Genomic DNA, 24489 nt, shown 5'->3' on the forward strand with positions numbered 1-24489 from the left:
GCCCCAGCACCCTCTTCTACCTCAGGTGGGGGCTTTCACATACAGGGGCAGATGACCCTCCCCAACACTCAGGACAGTGCTCTGCCTGTCAGCTCCAGCCAGGGTCACCAGACAAGAATCTCCCCCAGTGTGCAGCGCATTGTGGAGGAAGCTCTCAGATCTGCGCTTCAGAATCTACAATTAGAAGTGGTTGACCATTCCAGCCATCTTAGAGAGGCGGAACATCGTATTTCATTATTGGAAGATGGCAATACCATGCTGTGGAGGCGCGTACAGTCTGCTGATTATGATCTTTCTCGGATGAGTGAGAAATTGGAAGACCTAGAAAATAGGTCAAGGAGAAATAATTTGCGAATTGTGGGCGTTAAGGAGTCAATGACTTCAGTGGACCTGCAAAGTTTCTGTGAGTAACGAGTTCACCGTTTTGGATCAGCTGTTGCCTCTGGGGCAAGGCCTGCAGCACTGGCAAACCGGCCTCGCCAGGTCATTCTTCGTCTCCTGGACTTTAACAACAAAGTGGACATATTGAGGGCCTACAGACGCAAGTCTCAGCCACTAGTGGTCCACGGTATGCGACTGCTGATTTTCGAAGATTTCTCCGTGAAGGTTGCGAAACGCCACAGAGCCTTCAGTTCTATCTGCACCTCCCTCTATAAATCCAATTGTCACTTCCAGCTCCAATATCCAGCGCTCCTCAGGGTGTTCCATGCTGATGGGTCCATCTCAGTTTACAAGACTCCGAAAGCCGCTGCTGCAGACCTAGAATGTGCTCCAGTGTCTTCTTCCCCACGAAGACGAACGACGAGTAGATCCCGCTCTCCGCATGAGGACCATCACTCCAGGTCTGCCACCAGGGATGGTTCCCACTCACCGACACCACCGTCCCCACTCACCGCGGAGCCAGCACAACAATAACAGGCACTACTCACCTGGCTGAAATGTCCTCTTTCCAGTTACTTTCATGTCAAATTTACGGGACTACACCATGTTCTACTGCTGTTACTCTCAAGTTTTTTCTGGGTGCCCCACGTTTTTCTTGGTCAGTCTGCCCCTTCTCCATTTTATCCATTATAAGACTGGGGACTAGTGCCTTATTACTCTACTGACCTGGGGGGAGGGGTAGTAGATGCGACTATGTTCGTGTGGGTTGACGTTTCTCTTTTTTCACCTCTTTTGTCCTGCGGTTTGCTAGGGCATGTCCTGGGTCCATTATTTTGCTATGTGCTTAGGTTCTCTCTTTTTCTGCCATTTTTGTGACCCGTACATGCTACATTATGTTTCACACAATGCACAATGCTCTGCTGTTGCTCCGGTGCTACAGGTCCCACTTTGTACTACTATTATGGCAGATTCGGAGGGGAGGGTGTCCCACCTTCAGTTGGAACACAATGGAGAGATATTCAGCATTTATAATGTTTATGTGCCTAACGGGCAAAACTGCTCTTTTTTTGGGAATCTAGCTGACCAGATTCAGTCTGACAGCTCCCCCTGGAAAGTTGTATGGGTGACTCAAATTCTGTTTTAGACCCTCAGGTAGATAGGAAGGGGACTTCTCAGATGCCTAGCCCCTTGTGACTCTGTGCTTCCCCCCTTCGCTAGATCGTCTTGACTTAATAGACGTTTGAAGGGTGTCCCACCCAAACGATAGGGAATTTACTCATTTCTCCCATGCTCATCAGCCATGGTCATATATCGATCTTTTTCTTCTTAGTGCTCGTTTGGGCGCTCAGATACGGGCTGTGAGCATTGGAGAATTAGTTATCTCGGATCATTCACAAGTGACCCTCTCCCTCCAACCCACCTGCCCAAGGGGCACTGACATTATGGCGCTTCCCATCCCTCTTAACCAGAGATGAGTCGTTCATAGACCAATTGCAGGGCTGGTGGTTGGAATTTGATCAAATACACTACATCGTTCAGACCCTCTTCTCTACTGGGAAACGGGCAAAGCGGTTATGCGAGGCAAACTAATGTCCTACCTCAACTCCCTTAAACGTACCTCGCATTCCAATTTTATACCTTCTAGCGCTTGACTGCATCAGACGTATACCCTCTTTCTCCACTCTCTCACTGACTCTGCTAGGGAGACATGGAAGGTGGCCAGAGCTCAATTTGAATTATGGCTAGATATACGGAAGAGATTGACTCGCTCCGATTTCAAAGTGGAACTTTTCCCCCAGGGAAATTGTTGGCGAGCCTGGCGAAGGGCCGCCGTCAACCGGCCCATGTCACTAAACTAAGGGGCGAAGATGGAATGCTACATACTGACCCTCACTCCGTTAATAAATCTCTGGCCACCTATTATGCTAAATTATACCAAGACACCCCTTCTGATGCCTCTGTAGGGGTGGACTTTCTGAAGGGTCTTGATTTACCCTGTTTGACATGGGACCAGAGGGATGTCTTAAATGCCCCGGTGACCGGAGAAGAAAATTCAGTCAGCTATCCATTCTCTCCATAATGGCAAAGCCCCGGGGCCTGACGTCTACTCGGGGGAATTTTATAAAGCCCTTCTTCCCCAATTGTCACCTGTACTCCGTGATGTTTTTTCTGTCTTTATGACCACGGAAAGCGTGTCCAAAGAGGCATGGCCTATATCAAGGTTTTGCCTAAACCCGGCGAGGATGCTAGTGACCCTGGATCCTACCGGCCCATATCCCTGATAAATCAGGATATCAAATTGCTTTCTAAAATTCTTACGGATAGGTTATCTTGATTTGTGCAGACCTTGGTGGGGCAGCATCAGGTGGGCTTTATTAGAAATTGCTCGGCCACCATGAATATTCGGGCGGTGATGACGGTTCTGGACAGATTACAGCATCAGCCCCAGCCAGACGATCAGTCGGCTCTAGTAGATTTAGATGCTGAAAAGACTCTCGACAATGTCCGGTGGGACTGGCTGGGGCTGGATCACTTTGGAATCAGGGGGGCCTTTAGAGACTATATAACGGAGGTGTGACAGGAGCCAATGGCGAGAATAAGTACCACGGGGATTGTCTCTGCCCCTTTTCACTCTGCAAGGGTACTAGGCAACGGAGTCCGCTCTCACCTCTCCTTTTTGATCTGGCTATAGAGCCGCTAGCTAGACACCTGCTGTGTCCGATCTGTATGAGGGCATTAAAGTGGGCCCCGACACGGTTAAGCTGACTATGTTCACGGATGACATTCTGCTATTTATGAATGCACCGGGACAATCTTTGCAGAGGGTTCTCGATTTTCTCTAATTTTTTGGTAGTTTTTCAGGGTACAAGACAAATGTCACTAAGTCAGAACTACTTCCCTTGGGCACTTCTCCCCCACGCTGGCTGCCGTTAGTCTCGGGGCTTGGAATTAAAATTGCTTCCTTCTTGGTCACCTACTTAGGCATTAAAGTGGGCAAAACACCGGACACGTTATATCGGCAGAACTATCTGTCCCCTCTCTTTAACAAAATATAGGTGGAATTAAGGAAATGGATGGGTTTGCCACTAACTTTTATGGGACGGTGCCACTTTATCAAAATGGTCAGCTTTTTCTGCCTCCTATTGACAAGTTGATTAAAATTATTCTGACTGCGGAACAATTTGTATTAATACTTATATACTTATATACCATTGCTAATGCTGCAAAAAGATATTTGTTACCCTTAACCTATATATCCATCTTGCTATCTGCTCGTGACTAAGATGGAGACCATGGAATGAGGCCAAGAGAAGCGAGATAAGAAGAGGAGTTGAAAGTTTAGAGACCAAATATGGCCAAGAGAGAAATGAATGATAATATGCTAATGTTTACAGACACAAAACTCAAATAACCTATCAAAATATAACATGATGATTTTGACATAATAACTAACCTCCCCTTTTTGTCAAATGTAAAAATCAACGTACTTCCATATAATAAACAGAACTCTTACCATTCCTGGGACAGCTTCTGAGCTTCCTGCTGAGAATGAGTTTTATACCAACTTTTTGTCTGGTGTAAATGTCTTTATGTCGACACTCAGCAGTATACAGCAGCAGTCACGCACATTTTAAAGCCTCACCAGCAGCCATCCTTGACACTATATCCCCTACAAACACTACCCCTCCTTTTGTGTCATGCTGATGTCTGTCTGCTGAACTCCGCATTTACTAAATTTATCTGGGCAGGTAAAAGGCCTCGTATTTCACTACAGAAGCTCATGCAAGGTAAACAGGAAGGGGGTCTCAATTTCCCTAACCTTAGGGGCTATAATCTTGCTTGCCTATTTCACTGACAGGATCCACGGATCTTACTTCCATGCTATCACTGGTCTGGAGGGTGCTCTGGCGTCCCCATGGCGACTTTCCACATTACTGCACACGCCTTGTGCGAGGTTGCCCCCGTCTGTGAAACACTCAGTTCTGTTGAGAGACACTGTGGTAGCTTGAAAAGAGGTTCCCAAATTGCACCACCTCCCATTACTGATGTCCAAACATTTCCCCCTTACGAGGACAGCTGGTTTTTCCCCAAGGACTTCCCTCTAGGATTCTGGAACTTTGGGAGTGTAGAGGGTTGCGGACAGCGGGTGATCTTATAGATTGCTCTACTAAAAGCTGGCTCTCTCTTTCTGAGCAGCTGACTAAATTTCAACTTTCTTCTACTCACCTGCTTCCCCTCAATCAGGTCTACTCATTTTGTAAAGATAGACTACGCGACCTTGATAAGGAAGCCCCTATACGCGCGTGGGTAACCTCATTGGTGCTAATCCTCGTAAGCTCACTATCTCCGCTCTCTATCCAGCCCTTAAAAAAGTTCTCCTGAAAATTGACCCAGATACCCTTTTTTCCTCTTGGGCCAGCTGGATTCCTGATGGAGATATTTCGGAGTGTATCTTACTGGCATAAGGTTCGCAAAAGTGTCATCAGTGAGAGATGGCGTGCAACTCATTTTAAATTGGCCCATAAAGCCCTTTATGGCTTCAATGAACTCCCCACTCCGGCTTTCCCTAACAGGATCACAGCTTGCCCAAAATGATCTACTCCACTAACAGATACTTGGCATGTGGTGTGGACCTGTCCCTCTACAGTTGATTACTGGCGCATGGTCCTAGCTTACATACACAATACGTGGGATATAACCCTTCCTTTCACACCACGTTCCCTACTTTTCCACCAGTTTCGTCCTCCGGAACAGGTTTCCCCTCCTCTCCCCAAGATACCCCAAGTAATACATGTAGTCCTCCTGGTCACTTTACTCTGCCTGTTTGCCTCCTGGTTATCCTCCTCCATCCCTACCCATACTATGCTACTCACTCAACTCAAACTATTTTGCAATGTCGATAGGTTAGATACAGAACGGCACAAGACGACTCACACACATAAGTTTTTCAATAAATGGGAGGTCTTTATTACTTCTGCATATACAGAATCAGAAATAGAGGACATAGTGAGGCCCTTTAGTCACACAGAATGGTATTGTTGGGGTGTTCTGGGAGATACATTAGGGGCCTTATGTCTTCCCACGCAATGATCGCTGTCAACTTGCCCTTTTTTTTTTTTTTTTTTCTTAACTTTCACCTTTACTGACAGTCTGCTTTGATTTTTCTGTGACTCTTTTGATACTTGTGTTTGCTATCAAGTGAGCTTTTCCTGACGTGTTTCATAGGCCTTTGTGCGGGCCGATGATTGACCTTGTATGCCTTACCTTCGTTTTCCTGTTTTTCGTCTCACTGACGAGACTGTTATGTTTGCTTATTTCTTTGTTTTTCTACTAAGAAGATTGAATAAAATATGTTAAAAAAAGGGTTAAAGGGTGAAAACCAGAGCCAAGATTGGCATGTCCCGGGTCCCCTGGAGATCACCTACCATAGCAGTAACTTATGATTGGATTTGTAAGGGGGTACCAGAATTCTGCTGATAGTGGGAAGTACCCGTCCAGTACAATTACCTGCTGTCTCATCTATAGCACAGAGCAAAGGGGGAGCAGCATAGTCATATATGTAGAAGGTTTGTTCCTGGTTACCTTCGATATCCGATAACACAGCAGCATGTCATGACCTAATGTGTAGCAGGTACCAGAATTCTTCTGATATCGGGCGGTACCTGTTTAGTACTATCATCTGCTGGCTCATATACACCACAGAGCAGAGGGTGGAGCAGCACAATAAAGTATAAAGAAAACATTCCCCTGGTCCCCCCGGAGGTCATACCCAAAAGTCTGGCCTCTGTGGCTTTAGAATATTACAAGCTGTGTTGGTATATTATTAGCAGCAGGGGTGCACTAATCTCGGCCGCTGGGTCACATGTTTACCAGATTGGAGATGTTACAACAAATTCCATAAATTGCCAATGTGTTTAATACAATCCAGACTGGCGGCTCACCGGGCCGCTCTGAGCTGGCTGGTCATGGCTGTCCCACTGTTTTCATCTCTGCACATTATCTGTCTCCAGGAGCAAATATTCGGCAGTGTTGTTATCTTCAGGTTGCGTGTTCCAGCTGACAGGAGCCTAAAGGGGGAAACATGTTCCTTATCTGCAGAACATTGCTGTCCAGCACAGAGGGGGTTAAGCCGAAACATCTGCAGGCTGAATGCACAAGTCCAAAAGCAACTTTACAGCAAAGTCAAATAAGTGCAGCTCAATTTGTGTCAGGAAGGCTCAGGAAAATAAGATATCATGTCTTACTGTCTGCTCCATGTCAGCTTCTCAGATTCAGATCTTAATGCTTCATCAAATGGAGACTTGCCTCCAGCCTGCCAAGGCCCGCGGTTCAGCCAGAGTTCAGAGTTACCACAGAGAAGCCCCTTCCTCCTCCTCCTCTGTCCTCTGCTTTATATTGCACACACTCTGTAAAACACAATATACTGTTTCATGTGGATAGGAGCCTCTCCAGGAGAATCTGCGCTCTGCCCCATTCCCATCATATTGTCTGTGCCAGAGGATGGTCTGCTTCATGAAATATTACTACGTGTATACTCAGGGCCTCCATTACATGTGTCCGCCTGCTGCATGACACCACAATCTGGTGAAGACCATTGTATACTCAGGGCCTCCATTACATGTGTCCGCCTGCTGCATGACACCACAATCTGGTGAAGACCATTGTATACTCAGGGCCTCCATTATATGTGTCCGCCTGGTGCATGACACCACAATCTGGTGAAGACCATTGTATGCTCAGAGCCTCCATTACATGTGTTCAGTCTGCTCCATGACACCAATATTTGGTGAAGACCATTGTATACTCAGGGCCTCCATTACATGTGTCCGCCTGCTGCATGACACCACAATCTGGTGAAGACCATTGTATACTCAGTGCCTCCATTACATGTGTTCAGTCTGCTCCATGACACCACAATCTGGTGAAGACCATTGTATACTCAGTGCCTCCATTATATGTGTCCGCCTGCTGCATGACACCACAATCTGGTGAAGACCATTGTATACTCAGTGCCTCCATTACATGTGTCCGCCTGCTGCATGACACCACAATCTGGTGAAGACCATTGTATACTCAGGGCCTCCATTATATGTGTCCGCCTGGTGCATGACACCACAATCTGGTGAAGACCATTGTATACTCAGAGCCTCCATTACATGTGTTCAGTCTGCTCCATGACACCACAATCTGGTGAAGACCATTGTATACTCAGGGCCTCCATTATATGTGTCCGCCTGGTGCATGACACCACAATCTGGTGAAGACCATTGTATACTCAGGGCCTCCATTATATGTGTCCGCCTGGTGCATGACACCACAATCTGGTGAAGACCATTGTATGCTCAGAGCCTCCATTACATGTGTTCAGTCTGCTCCATGACACCACAATCTGGTGAAGACCATTGTATACTCAGGGCCTCCATTATATGTGTCCGCCTGCTGCATGACACCACAATCTGGTGAAGACCATTGTATGCTCAGTGCCTCCATTATATGTGTCCGCCTGCTCCATGACACCACAATCTGGTGAAGACCATTGTATACTCAGGGCCTCCATTATATGTGTCCGCCTGCTGCATGACACCACAATCTGGTGAAGACCATTGTATGCTCAGTGCCTCCATTATATGTGTCCGCCTGCTCCATGACACCACAATCTGGTGAAGACCATTGTATACTCAGGGCCTCCATTATATGTGTCCGCCTGCTGCATGACACCACAATCTGGTGAAGACCATTGTATGCTCAGTGCCTCCATTATATGTGTCCGCCTGCTCCATGACACCACAATCTGGTGAAGACCATTGTATACTCAGGGCCTCCATTATATGTGTCCGCCTGCTGCATGACACCACAATCTGGTGAAGACCATTGTATGCTCAGAGCCTCCATTACATGTGTCCGCCTGCTGCATGACACCACAATCTGGTGAAGACCATTGTATACTCAGAGCCTCCATTACATGTGTTCAGTCTGCTCCATGACACCACAATCTGGTGAAGACCATTGTATACTCAGAGCCTCCATTACATGTGTCCGCCTGCTGCATGACACCAGTATCTGGTGAAGACCATTGCATGCTCAGAGCCTCCATTATATGTGTCCGCCTGGTGCATGACACCACAATCTGGTGAAGACCATTGTATACTCAGTGGCTCCATTACATGCGTTCAGTCTGCTCCATGACACCACAATCTGGTGAAGACCATTGTATGCTCAGAGCCTCCATTACATGTGTTCAGTCTGCTCCATGACACCACAATCTGGTGACGACCATTGTATACTCAGGGCCTCCATTACATGTGTCCGCCTGCTGCATGACACCACAATTTGGTGAAGACCATTGTATGCTCAGAGCCTCCATTACATGTGTCCGCCTGCTGCATGACACCACAATCTGGTGAAGACCATTGTATACTCAGAGCCTCCATTACATGTGTCCGCCTGCTGCATGACACCACAATCTGGTGAAGACCATTGTATGCTCAGGGCCTCCATTATATGTGTGCTGCCTTCGCAATGTATTTTACATGCTTGGCACTCAGCAGGGTCTGTTCCTTTAAGACCCTCCATTTTCTTGAAGCCTAGAGGCGGGCCTTCTCTCTAAAACATAGGGCTAGCTCCGGCATGTCTCATTCATTCCAGCTCCAGCTACCACAGTGACCAGATCCACAGGACTTCTTAAAGCTAATACAGACTGCAAATCTGATAAATACCAAAGCCTGTGAGTAAGGAATTGCTAGTTATCTTGTGTAGAGAGATGCTCGGCATTTGTAGATAGATAATGTGTGTTTTCAGTGTGTAGTAAGTGAGCACATGTTAGACCCTATCTATGTATTAGCTATACATAATGTAAGGCACTTGAATAGCCATGCTTACATTTGTCTTTCATATGTTTGTTTTACAGTTTTACCGCACTTTCATTATATCTCAGTAAAGATTACATCAGTTAAGCAAACCAGCGTGTCTTTCCTTGAGATTCGGTATAAACTTGATGTGAAGCTGTGTCCACGAGACAGCGGAGACATTATAGTAAAAAGGCTTTTAAAACGTTATCAGAAGCAGTTAATCAGCTTTGAATCGTCCGCAGCAGTAAAAAAGACTCATAAATCCTGTGCCCTGCAGTCTGTGTCGGAGTAAGGGCGCGAAGCACTAGAAAGTGAAACTAATTCTCTCACGTGCTATAACACCGCTGTGCTGTGTCCAGTCATCATCATTATCTGCGCTGCCAGCTAAATCAAGATGCAGAACCCAGAGAACAGCACTCTGACAGTTAACCCTCAATGCTCCTATAAAGAGGAAGACACCTTGCAAAGAAGTAGATCTAGGTGCACAACATTGTCTAGAGCGTCCAGTCAAACAAATCTAACTTCGGTTAGCGCCGATGCATCAAGATTTAAACGCCATAGTTCTAGACACTCAAGCACCACCAGCCTGTCATCCGCTAGCGCCATAGCAACTAAGGCAAGAGCGAAAGCAGAGGCAGCTTGTGCAATGGCGTCCTATGCAAAGCAGGAAGCTGAATTGATGAAAGAACAAGCTGAAGCACTTAGAAGAAAAGCTGAAGTGCAAGCATCTTTACACTTACTGCAACAGCAGAAAAACGCTGCAGCAGCCTTAGCCGAGGCAGAAGTTCTCACAAGGGCTGCCGAAGCTCAGTTCGCTGACATAGAAACCCAGATGTCACCCCTCAGCGCAAGCCAACGTACCCGTGAGTACATACAGTCACAAGCAACCATGTACACTGACCAGCAGTTCAATGACACATCAAGGCCATCATTGACTCCACCAGCAATAAGCAACTTTGATTATACGCAACACTGCAAGACTGAATCAGAACCTCAGGGTAGGAAGTCAAGTGGTCACATCCTCAGAGACCAATCTGCCAACCTGACAAGAGTGCAAACGGATGCTGATGTACTCCCTCCTCAAGCAAATACAAGTCTGGATTATAGCAGAAAGACTTACAACAGAGGAGAAGAAAGCAGACTTAGTCAAGTACCTCATCAGCCTTACCAGCCGCAGCCATACCCTGAGTTTACACCCAGGAAGTATTCACCAGATGCAGCAAGAGCTACAGAGGTAGCAAGATTCCTGATGCGCCGTGAGATAGTGAGCGCTGGTCTCATGAAATTCGACGACCGTCCAGAAAACTACTGGGCCTGGAAGTCATCTTTCCTAAGCGGTACTCAAGATTTAGATCTGACAGACAGAGAAAAGCTTGATCTGCTCGTCAAATGGCTAGGACCAGAGTCCACTGAGCAAGCCCAAAGAATCAGATCAGTACATGTTCATGACGCAACAGCAGGACTTGCAATGGTGTGGAGGAGACTAGGACACTGCTATGGGTCACCTGAAGTGATTGAAGATGCTCTTCTGAAGAGGATAGAAAATTATCCAAGAATGACAAACAAAGACAATCAAAAGCTGAGAGGGTTTGGGGACCTACTCTTAGAAATAGAAGCCGCTAAGTCTAGTGGATATCTGCCAGGTCTCTCATACTTAGATACAGCACGTGGAGTTGATCCCATAATCGAGAAACTTCCTTTCAACTTGCAAGAAAGGTGGGTCACTCAAGCATCAAGATACAAGAAAGATCATCGAGTCGCATTTCCACCATTCGCCTTCCTTGCTGAATTCATCGTAGACCAAGCTGAAACACGCAATGATCCAAGCTTTGCTTTCCTGAACAAGAGAACTGCAAGCTCCCCAAAGGTAGAGCAAAAACATCCAACGCCTTACAAAGAACGCAGAGCAACAGTTTCTGTACGGAAGACAGAAGTCTCGCCTGAGTCTGCAGTCAATCAGGAAGACAGCGCAAGTAAGAAAGTTGAGGAGCCAGACAAAATATGTCTAATCCACAACAAGCCTCATCCACTAAGAAAATGTCGCAGTTTCAGAAGTAAGACATTAGAAGAGCGCAAAGCTTACCTTAAAGACAATCACATTTGTTTCAGATGTTGCTCTTCAATTCAGCATCTTGCAAAAGACTGTACAAAAACAATAAAATGCACAGAGTGCAACAGTGACAAACACCTGTCAGCACTGCACCCAGGACCACCACCATGGAAACAAGAAGTTCCAGCAACGCAAGAAGATCATGGTGGGGAGCAAGGCGAGAGTACAACGCCAGCAGTAACCTCAAAGTGTACTGAGATCTGTACAGAGCAGGGCCGCCCCAGATCATGTTCCAAAATATGCTTAGTCAAGGTGTATCCTGCAGGCTTCAGAGAAAAAGCAATCAAGATGTACACAGTCTTGGATGAACAGAGTAACAGATCTCTGGCAAAAACAGAGTTCTTTGACCTCTTCGGTGACAAAGGAAGTCCAACTCCATACACCCTGAAGACTTGTTCTGGAGTTGTAGAGACAACAGGGAGAAGAGCAAGCAACTACATCATTGAGTCATTAGATGGAAAGACAAAGGTGACTCTTCCTACCCTCATAGAATGTGATGAGATACCAGACGACAGGTCAGAGATCCCCACACCTGAAGTTGCTCGTCATCACCCCCATCTGGTGCGAATATCAGACCAGATACCAGCACTAGATCCAGATGCTGCAATCATCCTTCTACTTGGGAGAGATATCCTCAGAGTGCACAAAGTCAGAGAACAGTACAATGGGCCACACAATGCACCATTTGCACAACGCCTTGATCTCGGATGGGTCATCGTTGGAGAAGTATGTCTAGACGGACTCCACAAACCAGAAAAGGTGAATGTCTACAGAACACATCTGTTACAGAATGGTCGTACATCTTGTCTTTGCCCATGTACCAACAGTCTACACATTAAAGAGAGACTTGTTAACCCAACACATCATCGGAGTATCCAGAGGTGCATGGAAGACTTAGCCTCAACTGGAGATACAGATGAACTGGGATGTAAGGTGTTTGAAAGAACACGAGACGACGACAAGCCAGCACCCTCTGTGGAAGATACTCTCTTCCTTGAGATTATGGACAGAGAAGTCTTCAGAGACAAATCAGGCAGCTGGGTAGCCCCTCTACCCTTCCGGTCACCACGCCATCGCCTTCCTGACAACAAGGTACAAGCAGAGAAACGCTTCACCTCGTTGCAGCACATGCTACAAAGAAAGCCAAATATGAAGAAACACTTCCAAGCCTTCATGCAGAAGATCTTTGATAACGATCAAGCTGAAAGGGCACCACCACTACAAGAGAACCAAGAACACTGGTACTTACCAATATTTGGGGTGTACCATCCTCAGAAACCAGGCCAGATACGCGTAGTATTTGACTCTAGTGCGAAGCACAAAGGCATCTCACTAAATGATGTCCTTCTCAGCGGACCTGACCTGAACAATACACTCCTTGGAGTACTCATCAGGTTCAGAAAAGAACTCGTAGCAGTGACAGCAGACGTACAACAGATGTTCTACTGTTTCCTTGTTCGTGAAGATCACAGAGACTACTTAAGGTTCCTGTGGTATGCAGACAATGACTTTAACAAAGAAATCACAGAGTACAGGATGAAGGTACATGTGTTTGGAAACAGCCCTTCTCCAGCTGTAGCTATCTACAACCTGAGACGAGCAGCACAACAAGGTGAAAGACATGGTCAAGAAGCCACACAGTTCGTCATGAAGAACTTCTACGTAGATGATGGACTTGCTTCTTTCTCCAGCAACGAAGAAGCTATCAACGTCCTGAAAAGTACAAGAGAAATGTTGGCAGAATCCAACATAAGACTGAACAAGGTAGCTTCCAACAGCAACAGAGTCATGGAAGCATTTCCAATGGAAGACCGTGCTAAAGACCTCAAAGACTTGGATCTAGGAACAGAATCACCACCCTTGCAAAGAAGTCTTGGGATTAGTTGGGACCTGAAGACTGACAGTTTCACCTTCAGGGTCTCCAGAGAAGAGAAGCCATTCACAAAAAGAGGTGTCCTATCTACAGTCAACAGTCTTTACGACCCCCTGGGGTTCGTAGCACCCATCATCATGCAAGGCAAAGCTCTTTTGAGACAGATCACTACTGAGCAAGAACAAAGTGACTGGGACATACCTCTACCTGAAGAGAAGGAAATGCAGTGGAAGTTGTGGAAAGACTCATTGTTAGAGCTTGAACAACTCAACATCCCTAGACCATACGTATCTGTTTCCTTGTCTGCTACAAAGAGAAGAGAAATATGCATATTCTCTGACGCCTCCACTATGGCTATCGCATCTGTCGCCTACCTTAGGGTAATAGACACTGAGGGACAAAGCCATGTCGGGTTCCTCATGGGAAAATCTAAGCTGGCTCCCAGACCGGCTCACACTGTCCCACGTCTAGAACTTTGTGCTGCTGTCTTAGCTGTAGAAATGGCAGACATGATTACAACAGAACTGGACATCGAGATCCATGCAATGAACTTTTATACAGACAGCAAGATTGTGTTAGGATATATTCACAACGCTTCAAGAAGATTTTATACATACGTGGCCAACAGAGTGACACATATCAGAAAGTCTACAAGTCCAGAACAGTGGCATTACATCAGCACAGACAAGAACCCAGCTGATCATGGGACGAGACTAGTGCCAGCTGCTGCGCTCAAGCAAACTAACTGGTTTGTAGGTCCATCCTTTCTTCGTAAACCAGAAACCAAAGAAACTACTCAGGTAGAGACATTTCAGCTCGTAGAGCCAGATCAAGACAAAGAGGTAAGACCTCAAGTGACAGTTTGTAGGACTTTAGTTACAAGAGACAGTCTGGGCGCCCATAGATTTGAAAGGTTTTCCAGCTGGAAGTCGCTGACCCGTGCAATCGGAAAACTTATCTGTCTAGTCAGATCCTCCTGCAGAGCTACCAATACTGATCAGCGTAGCAACGACCACCTTGAACAAGCCAAGGTCACGATCATCAGATGCGTCCAACAGGAAGTCTTTAAAGAAGAAATCCAAGGCCTTCTGAAAAAGGAAGAGATTTCTCAACACAATTCGCTCAAGGACTTGTACACCAAGCAATGGAAACAAGTTCAAAGTCTTGCGGACATTTTCTGGAAGAGGTGGAGACAGGAATACCTGGTGATCTTCCAGCCATGCAAGAAATGGCAAGATGACAAACCCAATTTACAAGTTGGAGACGTTGTCTTACTGAAAGACTCTCAGGCCCACAGGAACGAGTGGCCTATTGGACTCATTGTGGGGACTGATCCTAGTAGTGATGCTAGAGTTAGAAAGGTTGAAGTTAGGATTGTTAGACAGGGCATTCCCAAAGTGTATGCAAGACCAATTTCTGAAGTAGTTTTACTCCTGTCCAAGGGTTAGTGGCATAACAAAAAGTATGCCAGGTGGGGAGTGTGCTGCCTTCGCAATGTATTTTACATGCTTGGCACTCAGCAGGGTCTGTTCCTTTAAGACCCTCCATTTTCTTGAAGCCTAGAGGCGGGCCTTCTCTCTAAAACATAGGGCTAGCTCCGGCATGTCTCATTCATTCCAGCTCCAGCTACCACAGTGACCAGATCCACAGGACTTCTTAAAGCTAATACAGACTGCAAATCTGATAAATACCAAAGCCTGTGAGTAAGGAATTGCTAGTTATCTTGTGTAGAGAGATGCTCGGCATTTGTAGATAGATAATGTGTTTTCAGTGTGTAGTAAGTGAGCACATGTTAGACCCTATCTATGTATTAGCTATGCATAATGTAAGGCACTTGAATAGCCATGCTTACATTTGTCTTTCATATGTTTGTTTTACAGTTTTACCGCACTTTCATTATATCTCAGTAAAGATTACATCAGTTAAGCAAACCAGCGTGTCTTTCCTTGAGATTCGGTATAAACTTGATGTGAAGCTGTGTCCACGAGACAGCGGAGACATTATAATATGTGTCTACCTGCTGCATGACACCACAATCTGGTGAAGACCATTGTATACTCAGTGCCTCCATTACATGTGTCCGCCTGCTGCATGACACCACAATCTGGTGAAGACCATTGTATACTCAGTGCCTCCATTACATGTGTTCAGTCTGCTCCATAACACCACAATCTGGTGAAGACCATTGTATACTCAGGGCCTCCATTACATGTGTTCAGTCTGCTCCATGACACCACAATCTGGTGAAGACCATTGTATACTCAGTGCCTCCATTATATGTGTCCGCCTGCTGAATGACACCACAATCTGGTGAAGACCATTGTATACTCAGGGCCTCCATTACATGTGTTCAGTCTGCTCCATGACACCAATATTTGGTGAACACCATTTTATGTTCAGAGTCTTCAGACTGTGCGAAATACACCAGCCCCTTTAACTAACCATAAAACAGGGGCTTATAATCCTTACCAAGACTGCCCCTTCCTGTATTGAATCCAGCCCCCGCTTAACAGCTTAACCACTGAGGGGGAACACTGCTGCATGTGACACGGGGGGGGGGGGGGGGGGGCTGAGTACCTAAGCTGCACCACCCATTCACCCAGTCCGTGCCACCTAGCCCTATACGGTCTGGTGGCACCCATTACATGTGTCCGTCTGCTGCATTGTGAGGTTTGATGAACACTGTCTCAGCTCTACGCAGAATTTCCTGTTTCTATATCAAACCTGTATGGAATATCCATACATTTCGGATAGGTGAGGGTCCAGCTGTGGTTGTGGTGGCCAGGATTTCAAAATCCACTACCATCTGAGATTGAAATACCCAAAACTTTAGGCTGCAGTACTGAGACACTGACCATCTACATCAGTATGTGGTGGCGAGGTGTGTGATGCAGGGCAGATGGCATTAATCCCTTGTATTTGTGATGCCAGGGCGTGGTTTAGCCTTTAACCACTTAAAGGTATACCGCTGGATTCTGGGCATTGCACGAGGGCAATAGAGACTCTGACACCAAGTTATGGACAACAGTAGCTTTACTGAGGACAGAGAGATGGTAAAAGTTTATACAGTTCAGCCAGGACCCAAGGAGGTGACCAGTGATGCAGAGACCTTAAGGGCTTGCTGGGACTTGTAGTAGGACTTGACAATTTAATGCAAACCATGCTGACTTGACAGATGACAGGGATTGACTCGACTTGACTCGATGGTGGCTTGACTCGATCTTACTTGACTTGATGGAGGCTGCAGGATTTGACTTTGAGGTCTCCAACACTCCGGACACACACACTAGGCACGACTGTACTGGACCTCAGCTTAGCAGAAGAGCTAACTCCACCAAGGACTTATATGGGGGATACTAGCAGGGAGCCCATAGGTCACTCTTGGGATCACCTGGTCACTGGTACCTCCTGGGTAACAATCATATTACATATCACATGACATAACTCTTAAAGCAACATTACATTTTATAACACTTTACATGGAAAAACACATTTACAATGGGGAAACAAGTGCAGGGGGCCTTGGGGACACTGAAGGAGGCTGCCTGACAGGACAGTAGGAGCACGGGGTAACACCTCCCGTACTGGGCCACCACAAACTCCCCCTCTTAATCAAAGTAGTCCTCGACGCCCAGTCCTGGAGGGCGGAGGACTGAAGTGGCCCCTGAGGCCTAGTGACAGTTCCTGGGGCATTTATGCACAATGTCCTTCTCAGGTCTGGATTACGAAAAAGATAAGGATGAGTCCATGTGGCATGGTGAATGTCCATACATGCTCTTTAAACATATGGGGTTAAATTGACTTTGTAACTGCTTTCTGAAGACACTCAAGACAACAATATACATATCAATATACATAGATTCACGGATTGGGCTGCCGGAGGCTATCTACCCTATGCCTTGGCTGCTGGGGTCCCTCGGGTTTTAAACTTTTTTCCCCAGAACTCAATATACGTTGTTACTCTATACAACAGTGTTACCTTTACATTTATTAATTCTGTAGCTCTACGTGCATTATCTAGATATCAGGTGAACCCTCTGGTCAGTAGAGTACCCTGTACACGTGGACAGGAGAGAAAGCATTAGACATATAACTGTATATATTTAGAACTTGTGGACTGGGACAACAAATAATGTTACAGTCGTATCGTAACTATTTGCATATGTGTGGATTACTTTTACCATATGTGAACTGACTATGTGTGGTACATAACTTTACATTATGAGTTAAACTTTGTACCTGGCGGGAATTTGTCATGGTGGCGAGGTAGTGGCTATGCTTCTCCTGACTGGGTCAGGATACCTCCCATATAGATCGCCATGAATAAACAACACTATACCCTTAGACATCCCTGTGCAAACATATTATACACATTTTATTACACCACACCATAACCATTATAGTACACCAATATAAGTATTTACTTGTGCAAAGGTAATGAGCAAAAACATATTACTCTAACGTTATATACATATTTTTATTGTACCGCTCCACAGTCCTGGTACATTTTAGAATCACGGCTAGAAGCCGGGCATGTACACTTACGCAATTGGTTACAAATAAACTTCTTGACAAGTTCATCAGGCACTTTTCTTAAACGTTGCATAACCTGTGGAGAACAAAAGTACTTTGCAAAGAAAGTTAATGATATATATCAGAATTATCACGGGTAGACTTCTCTAACTTGGGAACTTGCCATCCCAGCCTCGCCGGTCGGACTGCTTCCGAGGCTGGGACATGTAAAAGGGTCCACGGGACTGTGCCCCCTCCATGGGGCTCACGCGGGTGTTCCAGGTCACCCGTGACAAGGTGGACTCTGTAATGGTGGGGCTGATGGTAACCACCATTTGAACTGCAGCAGCTTGCGCCATTGGTGGAACAACGGTTGGTGCCTGTTGGGCCGGCTAAACCTCCTCTGAGGGAGTAGGCCGAGGCACTTAAGTTGGTGCACGCTGGTTAGGCCAAACCTCCTCGACGACAGGAGTAGGTCTGGGCACATTCACAGACGACTGTGGTAGATACTTTGGTGCCATGACAGGCACTTTGGGCATGTAGACCTCCTCCTCCTGGACGTTACCTCTGACTTTAGGCGGCAGCAACCTAAAGGGATCGGTGTCCCAGTCATCCGATGGGAACAAGCCAAATGGAATCTGGGTTGGATTCTTCGGGTGGGTCATCGCAGCTGCCCATTCTCCTCTCTAGCTCTGTACAGGAGTATACTCCACGATCTCCCAGGAGGGTCCCTCCATAATGACAGTCCATGAAGGTGCCAAACCCCCGCACTTTGTCGAATTTAACCACCGTAGCGCGGCGGCATTCCAGGGGTGGCTCTCCCTCTCGGGGATGTTCCAATTTTCTGATGTACAGGGCCTCTAATGCTTTGGTGTCCTGTTGCTGTGCCTGTCTCACCTCATATGGCAGCAGGTTCTTCCCATATCTCTCTGCTATCTGTGCCCTCAGTCCCTCTACGAGGGGGCGGGTGAGGGGCCGGGCGGCCGCGAACACAGAAGCCCGCACACAGCGTTCGGAGTAATGAACTTCCGGACGCTGTGAGCGGAGCTCTGAAAATTAGGGCAGCGCACAACCCCTTTAACTTTCCGGAGCCAGTTGATATATATAAAAAAAGGTTTTGCCTGGAATACCCCTTTAATATTAAGGATTGGAACATTGGGGGACATGTATCATTATTTGTGTATGGTAGAAGCAGTTTACCTCTTTTCCCGAATTCTAAATTATGTGCAGAAGCGCTAAATTTATCAATCAAGTGCAATGAGCTTCATAAATTGCAGGTAAATATAGTAATCGCCTCAATCCTAATGATTTAGAGCATCTTGCTACGTTAAGTCCAAGATGGCTTATATTTGCGCAAAAAAAAACAGCTCTTGCGGCAAAATTTTTGGTGTAAAGGAAAAGTACGCAGTTAATAAATCCATGCGTACTATATATGTCACTCCAAGGTACCCTGATTAGGCCACATCTGGAGGACATGCTCTACCAAAACATGCGCAAAAAAAAGGGCTTGCGCAAAATTTTGCGCAAAAAAATACACACAAAACAGGGGTAAAATCTTTGATACATGTCCCCCATTGTGATTGTAATCTTCTCTGTCATTTTTCCTTTCGTCTGGACTGAGCTCCAAAAGTGAAATTTTAGGTCTGGATATGCAATCCACGTAAAATTGGATGCTGTTTGCTTGGCGGTTCTCTGCATGCGAAGAAAGTGGTAAATTCCAATTGCTGATGAAAAGGCTTTATTCTATAAGGTGAATAAGACCTTTTTATCACCAATTGGAGATTACCACTTTCTTTGCATGCGGAAAAGCACCAAGCAAGCAGTATCAAATTTTACATGGATTGCATAACCATTGATTTTGGGTATTGGGTTCCAGACCTGGAAGGACTCCGCGGCCGCTGACCAACACATTTGTCTACAGGCTGGGCCAGGTGTTGTGCCCTCAGCACAACATCATTTGGTAAGCACATATACGCTATTCTCTGCGGGGGCAAACCTTCGGAACATACAGTGGTCCCTCAACATATGATGGTAATCCGTTCCAAATGGACCATCGTTTGTTGAAACCATCGTATGTTGAGGGATCCGTGCAATGTAAAGTATAGGACAGTGGTCTACAACCTGCGGACCTCCAGATGTTGCAAAACTACAACACCCAGCATGCCCGGACAGCCAACGGCTGTCCGGGCATACTGGGAGTTGTAGTTTTGCAACATCTGGAGGTCTGCAGGTTGAAGACCACTGGTATTGGAGGTTATACTCACCTGTCCCCGCCGCTCCGGACAGTCACCGCTCGTCACCGCTGCCCTGGATGTCGCCGTCGATCGCTGTCGCCGTGTCCCCCGGGTTTACCCGACGCTCCGCCAAGGCCTCTGCTTCCCCAGCATCCTCGCTCTCCGTCGCCATCACGTCGCTACGCACGCCGCTCCTATTGTATGACAGGACGGCGTGCGCAGCGACGTGATGACGATGGAGAGCGCCGACGATGCAGGGGATCCCGAAGAGGACGCGCCGGAGCCCCGAGGACAGGTAAGTGATAGTCAGCGGACCACACAGGGCACCGTAAACGGCTATCCGGTGGCAGCTGAAGCAGTCTGCGCTGCCGGATCGCTGTTTATGTGATGGCCCCGACATACAAAAGCATCGTATGTTAAGTAGTAGTTAGCTACACATGGGCCATTTCTTTCCTAGCAGCCTCCCAGTCTGACTGGGAGCACATGGTAAGTGAGCTGTAACACCCTGTTCACACTGGTGTGGGGCTGTGCGGCGTCTGCTGCTGCCGTGGTGCCGTGTCTGCGGGGGGGGGGGGGGGGGGGGAGGGTGTGCGACGGATAGACTGGCTTGAGTGGCATTGGGGCCGCTCTGCCAGTGGGTCGTTCCCCCTGTGGGCACTGGTGTCGCGGCGGTGGTGGTCGCCGCTCGGTGCTACACCATTTTATGCTAGGGACGTTAGGGACCCACTCTAAATAGGTGGCCTTGACGTGGCGAGTGGGCTTTGTACTTTTTGATCAAAACGTATATACGAACAACCTGTTAGTTTTTGATATTATGCTGAGAAGCAATTAGATCATCATACAAGATTGTAGATGTGCACCATGTCTGTCTTCTACCTGAATTCACATCGTATGTTGATGCTGCCTTCAACATGCGATGGCCTCTGAGAGGATATCGTATGTTGAAATGATCGAATGTTGGGGCCATCATAGGTCGGGGGGTCACTGGGGGGGATCGTATGTTGGGGCCATCGTAGGTCGGGGGGACGTGCTGCTCATCTCCGTCGGGTACAGAGATGAGCAGCAGAGAATAGACATGTCCCGGCGGTGCGCTAGGAGCAAGGCAGCAGTGGGGACATGTGGGGCGGCAGCAGGGCCCCCCTTTACACCGCAGCCCCCACCCTTGTAGACAGCTCACCTACAGCTGTCTTCTGTCAGAGATTGCCGCTCCGGTACCCTGTTCTCCCGTCCGCATCATGTAGTCCTATAGAGGAGCTTGTGACATAAACGTCACTCCTGCGCCCGGCGTAACGTTACGGAGGAAGCAGAGTGACGTGTGTGTCACATGCTCCTCCATAGGACTAGATGATGCGGACGCTAGAACTGTGCAGCGGAGCGGCAGCCCCGACAGAGGACAGCTGTAGATGAGCTGTCTACAAGGGTGGGGGCTGCTCTCTAAAGGGGGACCCTGCTCTCTAAAGGGGGGCCCTGCTGTCTATAAGGATGGGGGCTGCGATCTAAAGGGGGGCGCTGCTCTCTAAAGGGGGGCACTGCTGTCTATAAGGGTGGGGGCTGCGGTCTAAAGGGGGGCCCTGGTGTCTACAAGGGTGGGGGCTGCTCTCTAAAGTGGGGCCCTGCAGTCTAAAGGAGAGCCCTGCGGTCTAAAGGAGGGCCCTGCTGTCTAAAGGAGGGGCCCTGCTGTCTAAAGGAGGAGCCCTGCAGTCTAAAGGGGGCCCTGCAGTCTAAAGCGGGGCCCTGCTGTCTAAAGGGGGGGGGCCCTGCTGTCTAAAGGGGGGGGGCCCCTGCTGTCTAAAGGGGGGGCCTGCTGTCTAATGGGGGGGCCCTGCTGTCTAATGGGGGGGGCCCTGCTGTCTAATGGGGGGTCCTGCTGTCTAAAGGGGGGGGGGGTCCTACTGTCTAAAGGGGGGTGGGGCCCTGCTGTCTAAAGGGGGGGGGGCCCTGCTGTCTAAAGGGGGGGGGGCCTGCTGTCTAAAGGGGGGGGCCCTGCTGTCTAAAGGGGGGGGGGCTGCTGTCTAAAGGGGGGGGGCTGCTGTCTAAAGGGGTCTGTAAAAGCAATGGACTGCAGTCTGCACATACACATGTGTAAGGGAGTGCTATATTAAAAAAAAAGAAAAAAAATGTAAATTTACTGCTTCCCAATAAAAATTAGCTCCCCCTTTTCCTATTGCTATACAAAAAAAAAAAAAATTTCTTTTACATATTTGATACTACCACGTGGGTAACTGTCTGAACTATTAAAATATTAGTAAATCATTAACATTTTTTTTTAATAGTTCAGACAGTTACCCATGCGACAGTATCAAATTTACGCTGGTTTCTGTTCAGGATCATTAATAATGACAGCAACCGGCATAAACATAAAAAAAAAATCCAAAATTGCTGCTGTTTGGTCACTTCACATGCTAGAAACTTTTAATATAGCCATTGTACATCGTTTTTCAAGTAGAATCAGCTGAACCCCTTTTTTGGTGGGCTTTTTGCCATTTTTTCCGATTAATCGATAAAATTATCGACAACTAATCGATTATTAAAATAAACGTTAGTTGCAGCCCTACTAGGAACGCACCTTATTTCTCTCTTTTTACTAAAAGTTCAATTTCAACAGTGATGTGAAGCTATTGTTTAAAAGGAGGGATCAGTGAAAACAAGAATGTAAACATTTCAAATGGAAATCAGGACAGCGGCACTCACCATTGATGGTGATTTCTTCTTTATTTAATACAAATACTCACTTACATAAAGACGGGAGGAGACGAACAATAAAAGGGGTGTACAGCTGAACAGGAGGCAACAGCTGTTTTACACTTCGGGACGATGAAGCACTAAGAAATGTGAAACGACTGTTGCTTTCTGTTCAGCTGTACACCCCTTTTATTGTTCGTCTCCCCCCATCTTCATGTAAGTGAGTATTTGTAGTAAATTAAAAAGAAAAAACTACTCTCAATGGTGAGTGCCGCTATCTTGATTTCTACTCGAAATGTTTGCGATCTACGCTATGATGCAGAAAACCATCGGACGTGGATTATTATAGCACTCAAATATAGCTGTGTGACTGGTATTGTTTGGAGTAGAGCCTGTGGTGGCTGTGCTGGACTTTCGTCTCTGCTCTCCTAGTGTTGTTGAAAACAAGTGTGGTGGACCATCGGTGTAGGGCGGGACCACGGGTGTAGGTGGTGAGATCAGATGGTATTAACCCCGGTGGCAAGTTGTTGTTAACCCCTAATGTTCGTGGCGCCAGTTTGGTTTTAGGGTTCCGGAAAACCACACGCCTGGATTCTCCACTATCCCAGTTGCTAGTAGTTAAATGAGAGTTCACAACCAGTTATGGTCAAACGGAGGCTTTACTGAGTATAAGACAGATGGAATTATCTTCACAGCTAAGGCCAGATTTCCCAGAGAGGTGGCCAGGACCCAGAGGGACCTCGCAACATGCTGGACCAATATACTTGTAATTAACTTGACTATATGCAGGACTTGACTAGTTTCAGTGACAGCAGACATAGACTTGAGACTTACTGGAATGACTGTAGCTTTTGGGGTCTTCCAGATTCGTATCCAGATTCTGATCACTTGCACTGAGATGTCTATACTTGCTGGTTCTCAGTAAAGGAAGAGAGTGAATTGTTATGGCCGCCCCTTTATATAGTGGGGGCTGGACTAAAGCCCATTGGTCAAGCTGCGGGTTATAGGTTCAGCTGGTGCTCTCTGGGAGAACATGTGACTGCATAACATAACGTGACAATCTCACAGGTCCTTGAGACCTCCCTCAACAACTCTGCTAAGGCTAGTACAGGACCATGTCATGTACTGGGACACCACACAAGAATGTTCCCATTCTATTAAAGGAGAACTCTGACAGGACATTGTGTGGGATATAAAAAAATAAATAAACATCTGCTTACCTCCAGCGCTCCCGCGGTGCCTCCGGTGTCTGGCTGCTCTGGCCCCTGCAGTGATCGTCTTTCTGAGCTGCTTCTTGATGTCGTCCATGGAAGTGCCCGGGCCTTGTGTGTCCACTGCAGCAGTGACCACAGCGCCTTCCTGCTTCGGTCAGCAATTCGCTGAGCTGCAGTGTCACACATTGGGCCCGGGTGCTTCCATGGATGCGCTGCAGTTCAGGAAGACGATCATATCAGGGAACCTGAGCAGGACACCAGAAGCACCGCAGGAGCCCTGGAGATAAGTAGATGTTATCTTAGCGCGCTCTCTGCCTCTAGCCTTGCGCAGGCGCACTGAGGAGGCAGGCGGCGGGAGTGAGTGCTTGTCAGGATAACACGCTGTGGCATGCACGGGGATAAGCTAAGATGCGCATGCGCTGGGACCTGTGTGTCAATCACACAGCGGTCCCAGCGCTGATGTACAAGGGATAGGCGTGTCGGCGGCAGGGCATACCGAACCTAGCGCCGCGCCTATCCGACTGTGTGTGGCTGCTATCAAAAACTTTTTTGGGGGTGATAAAAGCAGAGAGAACTAAGGTAAAAACACTACTATAGACACAATCTGCACACAGTACAAAGGCTGTTTGTAGGT

At 47.2% G+C, this 24489-nt stretch overlaps 1 protein-coding gene across 1 annotated transcript; it reads left to right on the forward strand.

Moving 5' to 3' along the window:
• The first annotated feature begins 11480 nt into the window (after nt 1-11480).
• LOC130284670 (uncharacterized) lies at nt 11481-15204 on the forward strand. The gene is made up of 2 exons (XM_056535286.1): nt 11481-14912; nt 15094-15204. The coding sequence occupies exon 1, from the start codon at nt 11629-11631 to the stop codon at nt 14659-14661; it is 3033 nt and encodes a 1010-aa protein (XP_056391261.1). The 5' UTR covers nt 11481-11628; the 3' UTR covers nt 14662-14912; nt 15094-15204.
• Nucleotides 15205-24489: the final 9285 nt, after the last annotated feature.

This window comes from Hyla sarda, chromosome 8 (assembly GCF_029499605.1).
Source record: "Hyla sarda isolate aHylSar1 chromosome 8, aHylSar1.hap1, whole genome shotgun sequence".
Taxonomy (NCBI): Eukaryota; Metazoa; Chordata; class Amphibia; order Anura; family Hylidae; genus Hyla; species Hyla sarda.